At 42.5% G+C, this 24,777-nt stretch overlaps 1 protein-coding gene across 1 annotated transcript in view; it reads left to right on the top strand.

Moving 5' to 3' along the window:
* The window catches only part of LOC115462943 (ciliogenesis and planar polarity effector 1-like), a 237,673-nt gene extending 234,229 nt beyond the window's left edge, over positions 1–3,444 (top strand). The window contains exon 25 of the mRNA XM_030193045.1: positions 3,053–3,444. Coding sequence (XP_030048905.1) covers positions 3,053–3,178 — 126 coding nt within the window. The 3' untranslated portion in view covers positions 3,179–3,444. The remainder of the gene's footprint in view (positions 1–3,052) is intronic.
* The last annotated feature ends 21,333 nt before the right edge of the window (positions 3,445–24,777 follow it).

Below are 24,777 nucleotides of genomic sequence, written 5' to 3'. Positions count from 1 at the left end.
CAAGGACAGAGATACACAATATCATAAGTTGGAGTACTTGGAGAGCTAAGGAAGGAAAAATAATCTACGGTTTTTGAACTTTCCTAAGTCACCACTTATCTCAGCTCTTCATTTGCTAAAGAAATACTTTAAAGAGGTATTGGGAATCCCGAATGAGGGATGTCCTCCTATAGTCAGAGCCCAATACATTACAGGTACTTCCAGACCTAGTATAGGTCTTCAATCTGGGATGAATTTGACGGAATTCTTAGAAAATTCTCTGGAAGTGATAACAGAATGGACTACCCTTCTAGTGACATTTGCATTAGAACCAGACAAAAATAATGTGTTTCGAATTTATTTTCGTCATATGACTGCAGATTTTTTGGGTGCAAAAATTAAAATTTTTCCTGATCTGGCTAGGGAAACACAAAAAAGAAGGACAGAATTCTTGGTTTTAAAACCCAGAGTTCTTAATTTAGGTGGAACATTTATGTTAAAATTCCCTTGCAGATGTTTAATATTGTTCAATTCAAATAATTATATATTGACCCCCAAAAAACTGATGGAATATATTAACTCAAAGGAGGGAGCTTTTAGATACCTTGGCTCCACCTAATAATTGATCGCTATATATTGGCTGTGATCACTAGGCTCTCATCTGCCCCATTGATTATATAATTTTGTTTTTTTCTGGTATTCTATTATTTCCTAGTACTTGGATCTGATATTGTGGACAAAGTGGAAATGATTTATTACTTCAATTTAGTATTATATTTTTTTCTGTTAAAAATATTGCAATTGCTTGAACATTTATATTAATATTTGTAAATGTAAAATAAAAATATATTGAAATAGACAAATGTTCTTCAGTTGAAGGCCCCAGGAGACCTCTGAGGTGGCCCCTGTTTTCTTTCTGAAGTTTTTTGTTTTTGCTACTCTGCCTCTCTACCCAGACTGAGGACAAAAAGAGGAATGTGGATGGAAGGGAAGAGCCACATGCTTGAAGGACAAGGCATTTCTCAGTAGACAAAAGAGAATGCATTTGGAATGCTAAAAACCTTCAGGATACCTCCCCCCCCCCCCCCCCAATAAAGTTTCAAAGTGGGCCGGATGTCATTGTCACACACTGGTCAGCGGTATCATGGCCCTGCATGGGAAAATATTTGGTAGCTCTCCTTCAGCTCATTAGAATCCAAATTGGTCCGGGCTTAAAAATTAATGAAGACCACTGACATGACATAAACATGATTTAATTAAACAGAGTCAAGGGAATTCTTGCCTCACTAATTTGCTTCATTTCTTTGAAGATGTGACATAGGAGGCAATGTACTGTTGTGGATTGGGAACTGATTAGTAGATAGAAAACAGGGCATAGGATTGTGGCCCTTTTTCTCAGTGGAGGAAGGTGAATAGTGGAGTGCCCCAGGGATCTGTACTGGGACCAGTTCTATTGAACATATTTATAAATGATCTAGAAATGGGAACGATGAGTGATTAAATTTGCAGATAACACAAAATGAATAGTTTTGTTAAACTATTGTTAAATTGTTAAAAAGCATGAAGAAGACTGGGCATCCAAATGGCAGATGAAATTTAATGTGGACAAATACAGGGTGATGTGCATTGGAAAGAATAATCCAAATCATAGCTACTTGATGTTAGGTTCCACTTTAGGAGTCATCACCCAAGAAAAAGATCTCTGTGTCATCGTGGACAATATATTGAAGTCTTTTGTTCAGTGTAGGGTGGCAGCTAAAAAGCAAACAGAATTCTAGAACTTATTAGGAAAGGGATAGAGAATAACACAATTTTTCTATTGTTCCATGGTGAGACTGCATCTTGAGTATTGTGTGTCTTTCTAGTCACCACAGCTCAAAAAATAAGATGCCGTGGAACTGGAAATTGACAAAGAATGGTGACCAAAATGATTAAAGGGATGGAGGTCCTCTCGTATGAGGAAAAGCTAAAGTGGTTAGGGCTCTTCAGCTTGGAGATGAGACAGCTGAGGGGAAGATACAAGAGAGATATATAAAATCCTGAATGGAGTGGAACAGGTAAATGCAAATTGATTGTTTTATCAAAAAGTGAACCATGAAGCTACATAGTAGCGCATTTAAAATATGGGAAAATATTTTTCACTCAACAAATAGTTAAATTCTGGAACTCATTACTGGAGCAAGTAGTAAAAGCAGTTGGTGTATCTGGGTTTTAAAAACCATTTGGACATGTTCCTGGGTAAAAAATCCATAATTTGCTGTTCATAGATATGAAGATAGCCTCTATTTATCCCTGGGATTGATGATATGGAATCTTGCTGCTCTTTGGGATTCTGTCAGGTACATGTGACCAGGATTGGCCACTGTTGGAAGCAGGATACTGAGCTAGATGGACCATCAGCTTGACTGTAATAATATGGCTATTATGTCCTCACCTGCCCCTTAATGGGCATCACTTCTGTGCCTCAAACCCCTTCTCTTGAATATATCATCAGTAGCAGAGAGAGATTCTGTTAATACAACTTGCCATCTGTTTTTTTTGGTGAAAGGGAAGAAGAGAGAGGAAATGCTGACCTAGTTCTCTGACCATACTTCAGGATTCTTGTTTTTTTCCTTACTATCCATGTCTTCGACCATCTCCTGTCCTCCTTGTCAGTCTCTCATTTAGACTGTAAGCTCCAATAAGCAGAGTCATGTTTAATAGTGGTAGAAAATGTATATATTAAACTAGCTCACTCATTGAACATTCAGTGAAAAATATTTCTCTCTCCTCAACTGCACTCTGTACTTTCACATCTCTATTGCAACACACTCATTCCTTACTGCAAGCTAACATAAGCACTCTTGCTCTTTTCTCCTCCCTATCCACCATCATCCAGCTTGCTGTCCCTTTGACTCACTCTGGTCCTGTGGTCCCACAACTTTGCAGTATACTCGCATTTCATTTGATGGTATCTTACTTGAACTAATTTTAGTTATTTTAAGATTCTATGTCAAATTTGGAAGAGATACCAGGCTAGAAAATAATAAAATGCATCTTATCTTAATAGTTTCTCTTGTTTCTTCTTTGACAGGATGGTGATGGATTTCTTCAAGGTTGTAATAATAATGACAATGCATCAGAAAGCACTGGGAGCCTTCTCAGCAAACTTGACTGGAAAGCAATAGAAGACATGGTAGCAAACGTGGAAGACAGTTAAACAGTACAGCTCATTTTCTAGAGTTCTGTAATTTGCTGAAGAAAGTAGATTGCAACGTAAAGAAGCACTGTATTTAGATTTTAAGGGCTATTGCAGGTCTCCCACACAGAAGCAGTTTTCTCAACTACATAATTGTAATTGCTAATTTTGTCTTATACATGTAAATCCCGTCTGAATTAGATGATACATTATTCCCTGGATTCTATATATGGTGCCAAAAGTTACATGTGCACAAATAAATTGGATAATAAGGTCTGAACCATCAATAATTGGGTGCTAACAACCAATTATTGATAATTGTGCGCTCATTAAAATTTGTGCATGCCTCTGGCTGCATGCTATTTTATAAGGCATAGCACTTAACTACTGTGGTGCGTATCTCAAAAGGGGATGTTCTGAAAAGTTGCACACAGAATACTGCCTAACCATACCTAACTTGGGCGCCGACATGTACCCCAGGCGTAAGTCCAGCACCCAAACATTAGATATGGGATCCACACAAGATGCTATTCTATATATTCCACGTGCCCTTTATAGAATAGCGCTGTGCTGAATTTTTTTGGCACCTAAGTTTCTTTCCTGTTTACTGAATCTGGCCCTATATGTCAACAAGTAGGACTGAGTCAGACACATAGGTGATGATGATATTGCATTTACCAAGACAAAACAGCAATCCCGGAGCTTAGAACTTCCTTGCCACAACATTTTCCTCCGCTCCTCAATTTTCTCTGTTGCATTCTGCCAAAGGGTCATGAAAACAAAAGCCTCCCAATTAAAATATATACTTCCTGTTTCTTTTGCTATTGTATTTATTTTGTTTGTGTTAGTTCTTATTTTATGTAGTCCAAAAAAAAAAAAGACTTAGAGACTGTATTCCTCAGATTCAGAAATTTGCCCCTGCCTACAGTGTGGCAGAGCCATTGAGAATTTTGATACCCATCCAAGCTGTATTATCTTCCTAGTCTTCAACAAAGACTTAGCTACATGTCCATATTGTGCTTCCCTTACTCTTTCAGCAAGTAGAAATCCTTATGCTGTACTTCCACGGCATCCAAAAGATGTGACAAAGAGTTAATGGGCAAGTATCCTCTGCACATAGATTGGCTGACTCTGCCTTTTGCCTCAGTACTGTCTTTTTTTGGATGGTCTCCCCTTTCCTGTGCAGTGGCCTCCATGATCCAGTCATACAGGAGCAGGACTATATACAGAAACACCCTTGGAGGTCACTAGGTCACCAGTGCTTTTGTCTCTGTGATGCTCTTATAGACCTAAGGCTGGTGTGTCTTATTTGGCCCCCTCACCAAGATCTCTCTACACTAATCTGTGCTGGTGCTTCTGGACACCCTCCTCTATGTGCTGATGTGCACATGCAAGATCACCTCTGCCACAGCATAAGAGCCAGTCAGCACTATCCTCCCTCCTACACAACAATACAGATTAGCTTCAGGTAGGGCAGCGTAACCTATAGACCAGATGAGGCACTGGCCAAGGTGCCAGTGATAAAGGGTGCCAAAATCTCGGTCTAGCATTTCTCCCTCCCTCTTCCCTCTGCCTGCAATTCAATAGCCACAGGATAGGAGGGAGGAAAGAGAGAAGGAGAGATGCTAAACTGGGATTTTGATACCCTCTATCATCAGTGGAGATGGAGAGGAGGAGGGGGGGGGGGGGAATACTGGATCACTGAGGAGGATGGAGGAGTGAAAGGAGAGATACCGGAAAGTGGGGGGGGGGGGGGGGGGGGGGGGGGGGTTGCCGATGGAAAAGTTGACTCAGAGCGTCACAGTCCCTTGAGCTGGTCCTACCTTTGGGGCAGATTGGCTGCTGTTGTTTACCAGCAGTGCTCTGCTGTCATCAGCTTCTTCTGTGTGATGGCTGCCTCAGACCATCTCTACTAAGTGAATATCCACCAACATTTCCAGATTCAGCTCTGGTTCAATAGCTACAGCCAGATGTTCCACCACAGAAACTTCAAATGCTCTTCATATTACCCTTGCTGGCTCTTGCAATGAATACTTGATGATTTTCAAAGAAATGCTTCAGGAGGGTCTGAAATTTCAAAATGAAATGATTACCAAATCTTGACACATGGCACATTGAGGTCATAGTCCTTCTCTTCATTTGTGCTCTGCACTTTTCTTCAATGACTGATCATACATTATTTAGTTGCCAAATTCCATGCTATTGGCACTACAAGCAGCTATACTGTATGCTCCATTTTCACTTAGTCTCTGAAAATCAAGGAGGAACCCACCTCTTTCAAGACCTATTTCCAGTATCTTCTCTGTAGCACACAGTTCTATTGAGACTACACTGGTTTTTTCAGAAATCCCAGTGCTCACACTTCTATGTTCTGGAAGGGTATGGCCATGACTAAGTCAAACAAGTACAAGCAAGTCTCCAATAAGCCTTGTAGTGTGCACCCATGGTGCTTGAACCATTTGAGAAGAAGGGGTTTCCAGCTGACCATATTTTTCTGCCCACATTATAACCATCAGCTTCATATGGTGCACTATATGCCTATCAGCTTCTTCTCAGAGAAAGTTGATTGTGACCCCTGAGGCAGGCGCTTTGGCACCGAAACACGGACTGTGTCGGGTCCTTGATATGAATATTCTGAATAAACTGGTTTTTGATATCTCCCTATTGGTTTGCGCATTTGTCAGCCTCTACTTTTGCTGTTTTGCTTTGACTTTCTGTGGAGGCTTCTCCTGTCTTCTTGGATTTGCACTATATGCGTACCATTTTTTAATTATTAAATCAACAGCAATACAACACATGAACCAACTGCTGACATTCATATTAGCCAATACAAGAAAATCAGTAAAGTAAATTAGAAATTTCAAATCTAGACCATTACTAATGAGATGCAAATTTCAAATCTAGACCATTAATGAACATTGAGACCCTCATGTACAGTTGTTTTCCATGATTGTATTCCTCTCCCCTCCTTTGATCTGCCCCCCTCTCAATAGCTCATATATGACATTGAATAAATGTAGCAAATTATTGACTGTTCTCCACAATTTTAGTAAACTGAACCAACTCCCTGTACAACTTATACTCGTATCCCACCCTCCCACATCCCCTTCCTTTCCCTTTTCCATAACTATATCTTCGATAAGAGGCTTTGCTTCCTGTGGCATCCCTTAAAGCATCTATAACGTCTGATACAGCTCATTCTTCCACTGTGTGAAGGAAGGAGGTTCAATTTCTCTCCATTTTAGTAATATGCATTTTCACCCCAGTGGGAAAGCCTTCTATAAAAGCATTCTTTCCCCTTTTTTTTTAGGCCTGGGGCTACTCTAAAATTAATTATCAAATAACCATTCAATGATCCAAGAGTCTACTCAGATATCCTGGGGCAGATGCTCAAAACTCCAGTGCTGTTCAGAACAGTGCCAGAAAAATATCGCAGGATCAGCATGGTGCAATAATCCCTAATGCTCATTACTAATGAGATGCAAATTTAACCACACTCATAGCATTGAGCATTAGAGAGTTCAGCAGGAGAATTGTGCCTAGTGCATGCGCTCTAGAGTTGTGTGTCAAGCACAGCTCCTGAGCACATGCCCAGTCAAACTGGGGCAAAGGAGCCAGATAAAGTTACATGAGTCTGCTGCTGTTTTGTTGGCCTCTCAGGAGGAAAGGGGCAGGGAGCTCGCTCTCCAAAATGACTCACTGGATCCCAACCCAAAAGGAGCAAAAATATGGCGTTGGTAAGAGTCACCAAACTTTTATGTATTTCCTTTTGTTGGGTTCGTTTGCTCGTGTTTGCACCTGATGCTCCAAGACTACAGTGTAGGCACGCTTGTTCGCTCACCCTTTTCCCCAACTTCCCTGGAAGCCACCAAGCCTTCTCCTGTCTGTTCAGCACCCTTACACCAGCTTGGAGCTGGCATAAGATTTATAGTGGTACCAGTGCCTTTGTGGAGTGTGCTGTTATACCAGAATCGAAGGGAATAGCAAATGACCCTTATTTGCATGCATTAGCATCCTACTCGTGCTGATGGTAGGTGCACTCAGTGTTTCCCACAGTAGGGGTCTTTAAGCATAGTGCACTGGTGCTAGTCTGGCACTAATGGCCTCTAGCACCTGCATTTACTTCTGAGCAGTGAGGCCTTTGTTAAACTGCTTTAGATTCCACTAACCCTCTTAACTGCACATGAGCAAGCAGGGCATGAAAGACATTCAACTCTATCTGAGAGACATTTATAGCAGCCTTTCCTCAGGGAGATATAAAGGTGAAGTAATAGCGTTGACTAGGTTAATGTCATATCTTTCAGCAGCCTTTTGACAGTCTCCTTGATGATATGCAATTCATTTACTTTCTAGCATATTGCTATCCCACAGAACCACAAAATGTAAGTACTGTTTAATAGTTGGTAAGTCTCATTCATATCCCTGGCTGAAAGAACTCCTGCTGTTCAAAAGCTCCCAATTTTCTTAATTCCTAATGAGTGGACATAGTGGCAAACGTGATGATAAATATAATAATCACTATGCATTAACCGTTCCATTCTTAGTCGGTTGAAGGACTTACACCTTCCACCTTTGTTTATGACATCAAATACTTTACTAATCGCCTTCCTTTTCCATTCCTAAAGCTTTTCCCTTTCCATCCCTGGAGGAAATTTAGTATTACCTATGCATACCAGGTTTTTTTATTCCAAAGCATACAAACCTCATTCAGTATCTCACCACTGACTAAGACTTACCAAGCAGCCATCATAGCAGAGGCTGATCAGTGTGCTGCACGTCTTATACATACTGTGTGTAATATCTTTGGAGCATCTTATACAATTTCTGATCCATCATTGCCACCATGTGCCTGGCTTGAATGCCTGCTAATGGATTACAGAAAAATGTCTACACCACATTGGTGACTGCTCATGCATTGTGGACTATTGGGGTTGAAAAAAGTGAAATACAGATATTTCTTCTAAATATATCAGTTTAGCTTGCTGTCACCAAGTCCCCCTACCAAAGATGGGCTCGAGAGGTACACTGTCCTGTATTTGTCAATGCTCTTCAGTGAGAAACAAGGCAACTGAAGTAGGCAGTGCTCACTCAACCAAAACAGCAACCTTCTTTATAACTGTGGCCAGATACTGCAGCTGGTATCTGTACAAAACATACAACCTGCCCTTCCTGTGGAGGGTGGGTTCACTTCTTGCTTTCACTTCTGAGAATAGATAGCAACAGACTCCTGGGTCATCAGTATATTAGAAGAAGAGTATGTCAACTGCGGTGATTCGCCTAACCTCCAGATCTGTCCCTACAGTGGACTCACTTGCTCCAAACCCACATCCCACTATTAGAGGAAGAGATCAATAATCTTCCCCAGACCAACCTGATAGATCCAATCCCACTACAGGAAAAGCAATCAAGGCTTCCATTCCAAGTATCTCTTAATTTCAAGAAAGACGAGAGATGTTTGCCCCATCCTGGAACTCACAGCTCTCAAAGAGCTTAAAAATAAGTAGTCTTCAAAGAAATTCAAGATCAATGCCCGTCCTATTCTATCATTCCAGAAGGTGGGGGACTAGATATATACACTGGATCTCAAAGATGCGTATGCACATATCTTGATCCATCCTCATAACAGAAAATACTACTGCCTCCTCTGTGGACTACTATCACTTCAAGGTCCTTTCTTTTGGCCTTCCTTGACCCCTCAAGAGTTTTCAGGGAATGCCTCATAGAGGTGGCCACCCATTTACACAAGTATGGTCATCTGTCAATATTGTGATGACTGGCTCTTAGAAGCTACTTCAGCAACCCTTGCCCTAGCCTTCATAGATGAAAAAATCCACATACCATAGAATCTGGACTTCTTCAGATTTCAGAAATGCACCCTGCACCCTACAAATAACATTTCTTTATAGGTACAATACTGTATACAGTACAGGTAAAAGCATTTTTGCCAGCACACAGATTCTAATCTATGACCCTCACATATCTACAACATTCAAACTTTCATGACAGTCATGGCCAAAGCCTACTTTCAAATGCTGGGCCACATGGCCCCTTTCATCCATACAGTTCCCTTTGTTCAATAAAAATCGGTGGGATCTCAGTTTCAACCTCTGTCAACCATTCATCATCCCTAAGTTCAGGTCTGGTCATCCACTTCCAATCTTACTGTAAGTGTTCATGTGCATTGCTTGTGTTATCAATCTATCCTAACATGTCTCCAGCACTGGGTAGGGAGCTGGTGTAGACTCTCACATCACCCAGGGCATATGCATAAGGTTCCAAATGCTTCTTCACATCAGTCACTTGGAGCTTTGAACCATAACATATGCCATTCAAGTCTTCATCCATCATCTCTTCCTTGGTGTTAATTTGAACAGACAACCAAGTTGCTATGTTTTATGTGACTAAACATAGAAGGATGGCATCCCTCCACCTCTTAAGTGAACTCGACACTGCACCATGTTTCGCCAATAGTGCCTGCCTCAGGAGTCTAAAATTTACAAACAAGCATATCAACATATATGAGCACAAATATAAATGCAATAAACAAGTTTTTAAAATGGTTCAATCATAGATTTAAAAATATATAAAATTCAAAAGTAATAACATACATATATGTAATTAAAATGTTTATACATAATGTTTATGAATAGAAAGACCCAACCTGTATTTTGGTTACTGTACCCAAATGTAATAGTGGCTGGTTCAAAAAGGGTACTAAACATAACACCGTCTTTAAAAAGACTATCAATAAAATGGACCAGGATAATATCCGAAAACAAAACAGCGAACATGACTCACAAAAACACAAATAAAAAAAATAAAAATAAAATGGCCCAAAAATGGAAATAATAAAATTATCAAAATATAAAAATAATCACAAATTATGTATTTAAAAATATAAATACATTAAATAGACGACACTTTGGTTATAAAAATTAAAAATAAACTTTATTAGCCAAAAGATAGCAAGGAGAAAGGGACTCGACACAGCTGTGTTTTGGCCATATAGGCCTGCGTCAGGAGTCTTCTCACTGTATGTAGATTATGAATTCTATCCAATTATTGGAGAACCATATATCTCTTTTGAATAATGTAGCATTAAGTCCTGTCCGAAATGAAGACAAGCGGGAAGGATCGGAGCAGCGTCTTGTATATGGCCGAAACACAGCTGTGTCGAGTCCCTTTCTCCTTGCTATCTTTTGCCTAATAAAGTTTATTTTTAATTTTTATAACCAAAGTGTTGTCTATAGAGTGGAGGAGTGGCCTAGTGATTAGAGTGGTGGACTTTGGTCCTGAGGAACTGAGTTCAATTCCCACTTCAGGCACAGGCAGCTCCTTGTGACTCTGGGCAAGTCACTTAACCCTCCATTGCCCCATGTAAGCCGCATTGAGCCTGCCATGAGTGGGAAAGCACGGGGTACAAATGTAACTAAAATAAAATATTTAATGTATTTATATTTTTAAATACATACTTTGTGATTATTTTTATATTTTGATAATTTTATTATTTCCATTTTTGGGCCATTTTATTTATTTTTTATTTGTGTTTTTGTGAGTCATCTTCGCTGTTTTGTTTTCTGTTGTTTTTTTGCGAAGACTGGTTTCTTATGTTTTTGTGTACCAAGATAATATCCTACAGTGATATTGATGGTATCTGCAAAGTGCCAAAAAATAAGGATTTTGGAATGACGATACTAATGATTAAGAGATGGTGAGAAATAAAACAAGCTAGTTTTGTAAGTGTAAAGCAGTGCTATATCCAGCGCGTGTTATTTTTCACCATCTCTTAATCGTTAGTATTGTCATTCCAAAATCCTTATTTTTTTGGCACTTTTACAGATACCATCAATATCACTGTAGGATATTACCTTGGTCCATTGACTGTTTTATTAATTAATTAATTTCTTTATTTATTGCATTTGTATCCCACACTTTCCCACCTCTTTGCAGGCTCAATGTGGCTTACAATACATCATGGATAGTGGAAGTAAAAAGAGAATAGATATTTGGTTTTACAGAAGGATTTTGGGTTGCATGATAATAGAATACATGATAGTAATATAGCAGAATACATTATTAAACATTTCTGGATATATGTGGGGAGTTTCACATGTGTTGATCTCTGTGGTATATCTTGTCAAAGAGATAGGTCTTCAGTTGTTTTCGGAAGTTGGTCAGTTCATATTAGTACCCTTTTTTTAATGAGCCACTGTTACATTTGGGTACAGTAACCAAAATACAGGTAAAGCTGTGATGGCCAAACAGTCTGTCCAGTGTTGCAGTTCTCTTGCTGTTTCCATGTGTGGGCTGCTCATGAAAGAGGACAATACATAACCAGTTGAGTAGCCCTAAGCTTGAGAGTTACCCACTTATGTGCTAGTCAATCCTGCTCTTCAATGAAAAAAAGCATTGTTGCTCTCCTATCACAGATATTTTCTGTGGACAGCAGGTTTGATCCAGCAGACAACCTCTATCGCCTCCTCTTGAGCTGCATTAAGTTTCTTGAGCTAGATAGCTTTCTGAGGAGATCACTGCACTCAGGAGGGCCACAAATGCTTAGAACTTTAACCTATTTTTGAGCTCTGGGAGAGCTATTCTCTCCTGGGACATGCAAAGAAGTCACCCACTTGTGTGTCTGATCAACCCTGCTTTCTGTGGAAAATACCTATTACAGGTGAGCAGTAACCTTTTTTAGTTGTTTATATAAACATTATAATGCCTTGTTTACATTTACACAAGTGGAGGGTAATTTTATAATGGGGTGACTAACAGGCTTATTTTTGAAAGAAAAGGGTGCTCATCTTTCAACACAAATCGGGAGATGGGCGTCCTTCTCGCAGTGTCGCCCAAATCGGCATAATCGAAAGCTGATTTTGGACGTCCCCAACTGCTTCCTGTTGTGAGGATGACAAAAGTTCCCGGGGGCATGTCGGAGGCATAGCAAAGGCAGGCCTGGGTGTGCCTAACAAATGGGTGTCCTCGAGTACTAATGGAAAAAAGAAGGGTGTCCCTGACGAGCACTTGGCTGACTTGGTCCATTTTTTCTTACAACCAAGCCTCAAAAAGGTGCCCGAACCGACCAGATGACCACCGGAGGGAATCAGGGATGACCTCCCCTGACTCCCCCAGTGGTGACTAACCCCCTCCCACCCTGAAAAAAAACAACTTTAAAAACTTTTGCCAGCCTCAAATATCATACTCTGGTCCATCGCAGCAGTATGCAGGTCCCCTGGGGGGGGGGGGGGGGGGGGGGGGGAGGTGTGTGTGTGTCAACGAAGGCGCGGACATTCTTCTTTCAAACATTTGGATGTCCTGAACTGCCCCCCCCCCCACGGGGATGGCCATATTTCAAGGGAGTGGTGTGGAGTGGAGGAGTGGCCTAGTGGTTGAAGCACTGGTCTTGCAATCCAGAGGCAGCTGGTTCAAATCCCACTGCTGCTACTTGTGATCCAAAATCTAAATAAATAAATAAAGGGGGTGTCAGAGGCATAGCAAAGGCATGGACATCCTTCTCACAGAAACATCCACATTTTGGACGTCCTCAACTGCCCGTCACAGGGATGGAGGCATAGCAAAGGCGCCTAACACTTGGATGTCCACCTATACTCAAAAAAAAAAAATAGATGGCCCTGCTGAGCACTTGGACGTTTTCACCCGGACTTGTGTTTATTTAAGGTTGTAAACGGCTATTATACACACAGCTTGTCTGCATGTATGAAGCCATCTTTGGCATGCGCAGAGCAGCCACGCATAACACTTGGCTGCTCTGCACTGGTTTCCCCTCCTTAGGAAGGAAATTGTGTGCAAATGAGCTAACAGCGAGCAGCTCATTTGCATGCGATTTCCTTCATGCATGCCCATTCCTTTCCGAATCGCTAAGGGATCGGTAAGGGAAGGGCTTTTTCTATTCAGTTAGTGCATCAGTTAGTCCACTGCAGTGCCCCCTAGGGTGCCTGGTTGGTGTTCTGGCATGTCCCATGAGTGCTGGCTCCTCCCACAACCAAATTAGTTGAATTTGGTCATTTTTGAGATGGGCGTCCTCGGTTTCCATTATCGCCGAAAACCGGGGACAACCATCTCTAAGGTCAACCTAAATGTTGAGATTTGGGCGTCCACGACTGTATTATCAAAATGAAAGATGTCTGCCATCTTGTTTCAATAATACGGGTTTCCCCGCCCCTGCACGGGGATGTCCTGTGAGGACGCCCTCAGGAAAACTTGGGTGCCCCGTTCAATTATACCCCTCCACATGAAATCTGTAATTGTGCCTATTTAATGCATATTTTTAAAAAGGCAAAAATCGGCAGCTACAGTGGTGGAAATAAGTATTTGATCCCTTGCTGATTTTGTAAGTTTGCCCACTGACAAAGACATGAGCAGCCCATAATTGAAGGGTAGGTTATTGGTAACAGTGAGAGATAGCACATCACAAATTAAATCCGGAAAATCACATTGTGGAAAGTATATGAATTTATTTGCATTCTGCAGAGGGAAATAAGTATTTGATCCCCCACCAACCAGTAAGAGATCTGGCCCCTACAGACCAGGTAGATGCTCCAAATCAACTCGTTACCTGCATGACAGACAGCTGTCGGCAATGGTCACCTGTATGAAAGACACCTGTCCACAGACTCAGTGAATCAGTCAGACTCTAACCTCTACAAAATGGCCAAGAGCAAGGAGCTGTCTAAGGATGTCAGGGACAAGATCATACACCTGCACAAGGCTGGAATGGGCTACAAAACCATCAGTAAGACGCTGGGCGAGAAGGAGACAACTGTTGGTGCCATAGTAAGAAAATGGAAGAAGTACAAAATGACTGTCAATCGACAAAGATCTGGGGCTCCACGCAAAATCTCACCTCGTGGGGTATCCTTGATCATGAGGAAGGTTAGAAATCAGCCTACAACTACAAGGGGGGAACTTGTCAATGATCTCAAGGCAGCTGGGACCACTGTCACCACGAAAACCATTGGTAACACATTACGACATAACGGATTGCAATCCTGCAGTGCCCGCAAGGTCCCCCTGCTCCGGAAGGCACATGTGACGGCCCGTCTGAAGTTTGCCAGTGAACACCTGGATGATGCCGAGAGTGATTGGGAGAAGGTGCTGTGGTCAGATGAGACAAAAATTGAGCTCTTTGGCATGAACTCAACTCGCCGTGTTTGGAGGAAGAGAAATGCTGCCTATGACCCAAAGAACACCGTCCCCACTGTCAAGCATGGAGGTGGAAATGTTATGTTTTGGGGGTGTTTCTCTGCTAAGGGCACAGGACTACTTCACCGCATCAATGGGAGAATGGATGGGGCCATGTACCGTACAATTCTGAGTGACAACCTCCTTCCCTCCGCCAGGGCCTTAAAAATGGGTCGTGGCTGGGTCTTCCAGCACGACAATGACCCAAAACATACAGCCAAGGCAACAAAGGAGTGGCTCAGGAAGAAGCACATTAGGGTCATGGAGTGGCCTAGCCAGTCACCAGACCTTAATCCCATTGAAAACTTATGGAGGGAGCTGAAGCTGCGAGTTGCCAAGCGACAGCCCAGAACTCTTAATGATTTAGAGATGATCTGCAAAGAGGAGTGGACCAAAATTCCTCCTGACATGTGTGCAAACCTCATCATCAACTACAGAAGACGTCTGACCGCTGTGCTTGCCAACAAGGGTTTTGCCACCAAGTATTAGGTCTTGTTTGCCAGAGGGATTAAATACTTATTTCCCTCTGCAGAATGCAAATAAATTCATATACTTTCCACAATGTGATTTTCCGGATTTAATTTGTGATGTGCTATCTCTCACTGTTACCAATAACCTACCCTTCAATTATGGGCTGCTCATGTCTTTGTCAGTGGGCAAACTTACAAAATCAGCAAGGGATCAAATACTTATTTCCACCACTGTATGTGCCGTTATAAAAGGCTCATACAATAACTTCCAATAGTGTACAACTTCTCTTGTACAAATTTACACCTTCTCTGAAAGCATAAATGTGTGTTTGTACTCTCTGCATGTACTTACATATTTTATAAAATGTGTGTAAATCATGTCTCTGCCCAGACTATGCCCCCAGGGGTTCTTACCTGCTATTTTGTTGATAACACATACTTATCACACACACATTCAGCTACACAGTTTTATTAGAGCTCTTTTCTTTGTGTAAAACATGCTTTTGTACACCAAAATGATTTATAAAATGACTTCCAAAATGATCAAGCAAGTGAAAAATTTGCTTGCAGTATAACAGTAAGGTTATATAATCTAAGAATACTTATTATGATTTTATTTTTTCCAATTCTGGAAGCATGAAAACTCAGACATTTTCTTCAGGAAATCAATATTAAAGTGACAACTTTTTTGTTTAAGAGGTTTGTTTATTTTTTTTTTTTTTACTTTTCTAATGTAAATTTTGTAACTTAATTTTTACATTTAAATGTTTGAGATTTGTGTCAATAAAAATACTATTTTGGTTTTCTATTTTTATTGTAGTTTTATTGTTTTTCTGTCATGTCTAATCAAATAAAGTGGAAGACAACAGTATTGGATTATTTCAGAAATTCAGCAAAAGAGTTGCACCATGTTCTACAGGTTGTCTTTCTTAAGTGTTCCGTTAGACACATTTCTCATTGTTTGCATTCATTATCCCTTTCTTACATGAGCTGATAACACAGAAACTGGTTGGCCAGACTCTGACAGCAGCTATCTAGTCAGACAATGAGGGAACATCTAGGGGCTTTTATTTACAAAGCTGTGGTAAGCATTAATTAATGCTTACAACAGCAAAAAATGGCAACCTGTGGTAATTTTGGGATGTGTGCATGCTACCCCCATGATAAAAAATAATTTTTTGGTGCAAGGGCCATATTCTGCACTAACCAGTTAGCTCAACTACATTGCTGCATGCTGACTAGCGTGTGATTAGCGCATGAGCCCTTACCACCTACATAATGGATGGTAGTAAGGGCTCAACAAAAAAAGGAGGTGAAAACCCTCACGATACCATGAGATAAGGAACAAAAAAGTGAGGATAACGAATTAGGATACAAAAAAATGCTTTATTATATTAAAAAAATGGCCCGACACGGCCGTGTTCGGCCCAAAGGCCTGCCTCAGGGGTCTTGAACAACCTAAACAGGATGTTAAAAATAAAACAGGGCTCATGCATTAATTTGTTTTAATGGCCATGCGCTAAGGGTAAAATTAGCACATAGTCATTAAGGCAAAAATTAGAAAAATAGTAAAAACAGTAAAAATGGCCTTAGGACACGGAAAGATCTGTGTAAAGGTGCGCTAAGGCCACTTTTTACTGCTGTTTGGTAAAAGGGCACTTAACTCTGCTGCTTTGCATTCTCTTTGTAAATTGTAAAGTAATTCTTAATATATTTTATTCATCCCTCTCAGGTATTTGTTTTAATTTTTATATCTCAGGGACTTATTCTTGCTGGACAGGTCACTGGGAGCAGCACCAACACAACAATCAGCATTACTAAAGAAGAGTCAGTCTAGCCGAAATGGGGCCTTGAGAAGTGTATGTACTGAAAGCTTTCCACGTCCCACCCCCTGCAAAAGATGACATTTGGAGGGGGCAGGAGTGGCAGCCCATGAATGTGCACAGGAGCTGAAGGCCCTGTGCCAGCTGTGCTGACTTGGCAACAGCACAGCAGTAGTGACAGCAATGACAAGTGATGGTAGACCCTGTATTTAATATTAGTGCACAGCCATTTACTGCCCCCTTTTTAAAAAATCTTCTTTATTAGGTTCAATGCAAATAACAGCTGAAACATTAAAGGCCTTTTCCCCACCACTGTAAAAAGTGACCCAGCGCATGCCAAAACTAGCACAGGCCACTTTATACTGCAGCTTAGTAATAGGGTAATTCTATATAGAGACAAAAATATAAAAAGAACATCCAAATAACTGTAAATATCTAGATTTCTCAACTCAATTTAGAGATCAGATAATCATTAAATAAAACAGTATTTAGCTGTTTTTGAACGGAACCATTCTGGCAGAGAATTCCAAGCTTTTACAGCTTGATAGGAATAAGAGCGTTCATGATTTTTCGTAGATATTACGCCTTGAATAGATGAATATATAAGATTATTATTATTCTTAAGTTTAAATATCAGCCTAGAAGAGGAATGATAAAGTAGATTGTACACATGGCAAGATCTTTGACCATATAAACATTTATAAACAAAACACGCAATCTTATAAATCTAAGTTCCCGAGAGAGGCCAGGTGCATCTAGCATTCTGGCATCATCACTGAGCCAGCCTTCCACTGAGAACACAGACCAACATGTTGTGGAGCAGGGCATCCTATCTACCTGATCTTGTGCAGTCCAGGAGCTATCTGTGGAACATCGGCTTAGATAAGCAAGATAACCTATAATCAAGGTAATTATCTGACCCAAATGCGCATACAGACTTTATTTTCTTATGCACCTTACTTGTAATATACGTTGAACTTCTTATTCCGTTAATGTGATTGCTATTGCAACATAATGTAAGCCACAATGAGCCTGCAAATAGGTGGGAAAATGTGGGATACAAATGCAGCAAATAAATACATAAAAAACAGGAAAAATTAATTTTCAATTTAGTGCTTGGAATATGTTGATTTTTGGAATTTACATCTGCTTTCCTTATATTTTGCACAGTACAAAAAGGATTGGGGAAAGTGCTTGCGGATTTTACTTTATCAAGGGAGCCAGACATCTTGGTTGGTGCTGAGCAGTATCTGTGAAATTGTAGGTTGCCTCAAATTACTGGGGAGAAGCTGGAGGCCTTGATTGTCGATTGACAGCATTGGATACCTATCAGGGCGTGAGTTATTTTTAAAGTATGCACATTTTCTTTTTCAGTTTGAAATGGATTAGCTCCTGAGTATTTATCTGATTTGGTAATCCCTTCTCAGGGAAATGGTGCTTCTTCTAATAGACTGCCATTACTATTACAATACCCCAGTCCTAAGGGAATAATTTATAGATCAATTTTTAATGATTTCTTTTCATTCCAATCTATCAAGCACTGAAATGCTTTACCTTTAAATATTCGAGGATTGACTGAATCTAAATGTTTTAAGAAGGCTCTTAAAATGTACCTTTAACCAATTTAATGAGAAATGAAATGTATTTTATTAGACTGAATGTATTCTACTTGTAGCTTTCTGGGAATGCCCAGTGACACAATCTTTTATAAACCGCAAGGAGCCCCTCTGGGATTTTGCAGGGTGTACCTGACAATACACCAGAAGCCCACTTATCCTGACCCTCCCTCAGAACTTTCTTAGGTAAATAATAGCATTTAGTAACAACCTTTGTATGAGCATTAGACAGAGCCAAAACCTTACAGCACAACGAAGCTGATCTACAGAATGATTATACTGTATCCAGTGTGTTACCAAAGGATTTTCCTGTTTGTTGTGCCGCAGGTTACTAATATGTTCCACCAACCTGTTCTTAAACTGTCTTTTAGTATGCCCTATATAGTACAACTCACATGGGCATATCTCTATATATAAAAGACAGCACCAACGTTCTAATGAAGCCTCCAGCCGGAAGTGTGAAGCTGCAGAGATATCCGGTTTCCCCATGAGTGTCTGCCCCGCCCTCGCTCTCTCTGTAACACAGTGAAGGAAAACACAGCACAGCACGAAATCGCTCTCTTTGTAACAGTGAAGGACTGGAGGAGGGAGGGGAGAGAGGGCAGACGAAATCGCTCTCTTTGTAACAGTGAAGGACTGGAGGAGGGAGGGGAGAGAGGGCAGACGCCTTCACTCTCTCTGTAACACAAACAAACACAGCAGGAAACTTAACACTGAAGGACTGGGGGGGGGGGGGGACGGAGAGCAGAGGGAAAGAGAGAAAGGGCAGAAGGCAGGGACACACACACTCCCACATGCACACTCTGAAGAAAACCTTGCTAGCCCCCGTTTCATTTGCATCAGAAACGGGGCTTTTTTTACTAGTAATACAATAAACCACTCGTTCAGTGCAACATGAGGTGTGGTGTCTTAAAATGTAACGTTTGTTAGTGTGGGGGATGGGAATGATAGAAGTATCCCACTGATAATGGCAATATACACACTTTCCACATGGAGCGTGCCTGCCAGTATCGATGTTTCTGCTAGGTCTTTTGAGCAACTCGCCCAAATTTGCCTGACGTCTGTACGCCACTTTGGGGCGCTCGCTAAACTCAGGATACCTTTGGTGGATTAATGAATTAGTCACCGATTATGCAGCACCTGTACGTTGACTTACAAGGACGCTTGGTGAAAGTGTTGACTACATTCAAGCAGCTAACAGCGTGTTAGCACACAAACTTGGTTTATATATTTGGGACTAAACAGCCAGTGCTAGTTTATCATGTGATCACAGTGGCCAAGTGGAAAGCGTGGCGTTAGAGGAACAAGATCACAGCATAGGAGCCAACCTTTCAAAATTATTGGGGGTGCTAATGTAAACCCCTCCCCCTGCTCTGAAGAGCTTGGTCTTCAGCTAATAGGTGACACAGACCTCCTTTTACCTGTAATCGTGCCAAAGGAGTGATCACCCACTCCAGAGCAGAGGAAGTCAGGTTACAGTATACTAACCTCGTCCCACCCCTGTCTCGGGGATGGGAGGAAAAGAAACTAAATTTTGGATTTTGGCTGATTAGAAAGAAGCAAACTCCAATTTCTGAATCAAAAATTGGTTTATTTAACTACTAGGTAATCAGAAGAAGTGCCACCCTTGTAAATTTCTGATGCACCTTCTATTGAGATGTTACAATGTGTTCATCTAAATAGGATAAAGAGTAGTTACTTACCTGTAACAGGTGTTCTCCGAAGACAGCAGGCTGCATATTCTCACAAGTGGGTGACGCCACGTCGGCCCCGGAGGATTTTAAAGCAAAATCTCAAAATCTCTTTACGGCGTTCCGTCGCGCGAGCGATCGTACTGCGCATGTGCGCACACCTATTCCCGCTCGCCGAGCGGACACGCCCCTCAGTTATATCCAAAAGATGGAGGAGACAACTCCAAAAGGGGAAGGTGGGAGGGTTTGTGAGAATATGCAGCCTGCTGTCTTCGGAGAACACCTGTTACAGGTAAGTAACTACTCTTTCTCCAAAGACAAGCAGGCTGATATTCTCACAAGTGGGGTATCCCAAGCTTTCAGGCTTACACAACAAACAGTGGTCAATAGAGTCTCGCAACGGCGAGGCCAGAATAAAAATTGACCTGAAAAGAAGAAACATCTAAATGAGTGTAGCCTGGAACAGAACAAACATGGGCTTAGGAGGGTTGGAGTTGGATTCTAAACCCCAAAGAAGTTCTGCAGCCCCGACTGCCCAAAACCGACTGACGCGTCGGCTATTCTGCTGAAGGCAGTAGTGAGATGTGAATGTGTGGACTGATGACCACGCCGCAGCTTTGCAGATCCCTTCAATAGTGACTGATTTTAGATTAGTCACCGATTCAGCCATGGCTCTAATTTTGTGAGCCGTGACATGGCCCTCTAGAGTCAGTCCAGCTTGGACAAAAATGAAGGAGATGCAATCTGCCAGTTAAGAAGAAATGATGCGGTTTCCGACAGCAACTGGCATTAAAAGAAATAAACAACTGGGCGGACCTTCCGAGGGAGCTCGTCTGCTCCACGCAAAAAGTGCGCAGCTTGCTTTCGCCAGGGCTTGTAAGATGAGGGAGAAAGCATGTTGGCAAGACAATTGACTGGATCAGATGGTACTCTGATACCAGCGCCAGTAAGAACCTTGGCTGCATGCGGAGAACTACTCTGTTAAGATGAGAAGTAAGGTAAGGAGCTTGAGCTACTAGAGTCTGAAGCTCACCGACCTTTCGAGTTGAAGGAACAGCCACCAAGGAAAATGACCTTCCAGGTCCAATACTTCAGATGACAGGAATCCAGTGGCCCGAATTGAGCTTGCAGCAGCTGGATGAAAACGACATTGAGACCCCAAGATACTGAATAAGGAGTGATAGGGGCTCTGACCGAAGCATAAGAGCCAACTGTAAAAATTATTGGGGGTGCTAAGCCCAACAGAAATAATCCCCCTTAGACACATACAAGGAATTCTCTCAATACTGTGGGAGAAGTAAACGTCATGAAGTGGACAGCTAAAGGCTGACCTTTTACACGTTGATGATAAGCTCTTATTGCACGAAGATGAATACTGACCGAGTTGGTCTTGAGACCAGATTCAGACAGGTGTAGAAAGAACTCAAGCAAGGTCTGTATAAGACTAGAGGCAGGATCTAGGGCCTCGCTGTCACACCAGACGGCAAACCTCTTCCATGAAAAGAATAACACCTCTTTGTGAAATCTTTTTCTGGAAGCAGGCAAGAGTCGGGAGACACTCTTCTGGAAAAGTCAACGAAACCTACACTCTCAACATCCAGACCGTGTGAGCCATAGATTGGAGGTTGGGATGTAGAAGTGCCCCCTCGTTCTGCGTAATGAGAGCTGGAAAACATTCCAACTCCAGAAGAAGAGGGAATCGTATCTGACGTAGCTAGAAAGGAGCAATCAGAATCATGGCTCCACAATCTTGCTTGAGAATCAGCAAAGTCTTTTCCACCAGATGTATGGTAGGATACGCATACAGAAAACTTGTCCCCCAAAGAAGGAGAAAGGCATCCGATGGTAGTCTGCCGTGAACCTGCAGCCTGGAACAGAACTGAGGGACTTTGTGATTGAACTAAGTTGCTCAGCCTGTCGGCCAGACTGCTGTTTACGCCAATTAGATAAATGGCTTGGAGAAAACAAGCCGCGTTGGCGAGCCCACCGCTACATCTGCATGGCATCTTGACTCAGAGGACAAGATCCAGTACTCCTTTGTTATCGAGTACATCACAACCCGATTGTGTGGTTGATTAAAATAATTAGGTTGGATAGCCAGGAGGGATGCAACCTTCGTCAGCAGCTTTTGACTGAGTAAGGTGGACTGGACACCTCAGAATCAAAATGGAGAGAATTAACCACCTCTGAGGGGAATTCCGAAGACTGGCGAACAGTTGGGTTACATCCTCTAGATGTGCAAAAGTGTCAAGGGAGTGACGTGAACTGTGGAAGCCATGTGTCTAGAAGTCTCAATATTACTGTGCTGTAATCTGTTGAGACGGGCAATCAACGTGTTAAGGGAACACTTGCACTCCCAGTCCATGAAGATACGCTGCAACAACAGCTAGGCACTAGGAAAAACATACTCTGGACGCAAAGTGAGTAGAAGTATCTTGTAAGTCCAGAGAGCATAACCATTCGTTTTCCTGAAGTATGGGAAGAAGGATGCCCAGGGAAATCATCCTGAACGAAATCTGTTGAGGCCCCTTATGTCTATGATGGGACGGAACCCACAAGGAAGGACCTGGGATAGAAACTCAATCCTTCTTACCCTTGTGGAACAGGCTCGACTGCATTGGTACTGAGAAAGGCAGAGAGTTCCTCTGCAAGTACTCACTGTTGATGGAAGCTAAAGGATTAAACTTCCAATGAACAATGTGGAGGGTTTGATTCCAGATTGAGAATGTATCCTAACCGGACTATTTGAAAAAAAACCCCGGTTGGAGGATATAGAAGTCACCTGTGGTGGAGAAAATTTGAACTTCCCCCCGACAGGCAGATTGGCCGGTACGGACATTTGTTGTTTTTTTTTTTTTAATATATAGTGGCTATGCTGAATTGGAGCCACTCCAAAACCCCTCTCTGGTTCCTGCGGAATAGCTGCAGGAGCCTGATTAGGTGCACGCCGCTGATTAGAACGAGCGTGCTGATCTCTTTAAAGAAGTTCCGAGATGAGGAAGTGTATGCACAGCATATCAACAATTTTCTGCTGAGTCTCCTCCTCCAGGTGAGAGGCACACAGTCATGAGAGTCTGCGCATCACCATACCTAGAGCAGAAATCTAGGTGTTACAATACAAGTGATGAAAACGCCATTGGACAGGAACTTGCGACACTTGGAAAAAAGATGTAGCCTACTCCGGTGGGAATGTTCATAAAGATCTGGCAGGACTTGGTCTTGGACGCGATCATGCCAGCCTGGTACGCCATTCTCCAAAGGAGGCTAAGGATGTATGCTCTGGCCTCGGGGGCGCCGAAGCAAGTTCTTAGAACTGCTATCAGTTCTGAGTTGAAGATGGTAGTCCAGGACCTCGAGCATCTGGCATTGGGCTGATTGACAATCTCCATTGTAATGTGTCAAGACAAATAGAGGATCTAGAGGATTCTCAGCAGAGAAAACCCCATGACCTTCATGTTCATCAGATGAACCATCATTGAACTGAGCCAACTACTCAAACAGAGCAGCTCAGATGCAAACATTGACCAGTATAGAGCAACTGTCATACATACAATTCTACAGAACAGCTATGGAAAAATATGTTCTCCTGTAGCAAAATGGCTGTTCTTAACATGCATTTCTGGGCCTGGAAGCCAAGGTATGGAGGCGCGGTAAGTTCTACGAGCGAACACCCATACCAGAGGCAGCATCGGTGAAGGAGACCAGTTGAAAAGCTAGATGCCGCGGGAGGCGGTAGCATCCATGGCATCCAATGGTACCCATGGTCTCGAAGCCAAGGACAACATCTGGCAATGCAAGGGAATCGAAACCAGACTGCCAGATGACTTCCATAACAGAGATGTGACCGATGGTACTGATAGTACTCATGGCACCGACGATGCCGATGATACACATGGTACCGATGACCCCCGGTACCAATGGAACCCATGGTACTTGGTACCGATGATAGTCATGATATCTGGTATCGATGGTACCCATGATACCCTAGTACCGAAGGGACCCTTGACATGTGGTACCGATGGTACCCATGATATTCGGCACCAACAGCACCGACGGTACCTATGGTACACATGGTATCGACGGTGCTCAAGACACCTGGTACCAATGGCACCCATGGTACCGATGGTACCTGGTCATGATATTTGGTATCGACGGTACTCATGTACCGACGGTATCCATGATACCTATCCATGGTACCGACGATACCCGATACCGATGGTACTCGTGATACTCGGTACCGATGGGCGATGATACCTGTGATCGATGGTGCCCATGATATCTGATGCCGATGGTGATACCTGGTGCCGACGGTGCCCATGCACCGAAGACACTCGGCACCGATGGTACCCATGGTACCGATGATACCCGGTGCCGACGGAATCCATGGTACCGATGGTACCGGTACCGACGGGACCCATGGCACCGACCATGGTACCAATGTTCCCGGTACCGATACTCCTCGGTACCGACGCACCGGTGACATTCGGCACCGACGGCACCCATGGTACCGATGATACTCGGTACCGACGGCACCCATGGTACCGATGATACTCGGTACCGACGGTACCCATGACACCCAGTACCGATGATACTCGGTACCGACGGTACCCATGACACCCGGTACCGATGATACTCGGTACCGATGATACCTGGTACCGATGCGGTGTATCGACGCCCAATGCCAGGATACCTCCATAATAGAGGGAGCAACGCTCTCGGCACCGACTGATGTCTGAAGCCCGAATACCTCCATAACAGAGGGAGCAAAGCTCTGGGCACCGATGGTACCGACACCCACTGATGCGCCCGAATGACCTGCCA

This window comes from Microcaecilia unicolor, chromosome 2 (assembly GCF_901765095.1).
Source record: "Microcaecilia unicolor chromosome 2, aMicUni1.1, whole genome shotgun sequence".
In the NCBI taxonomy this organism is placed as follows: Eukaryota; Metazoa; Chordata; class Amphibia; order Gymnophiona; family Siphonopidae; genus Microcaecilia; species Microcaecilia unicolor.
Note: the sequence above shows the minus strand (reverse complement) of the source record. Positions and strands in the feature narration are given on the sequence as shown.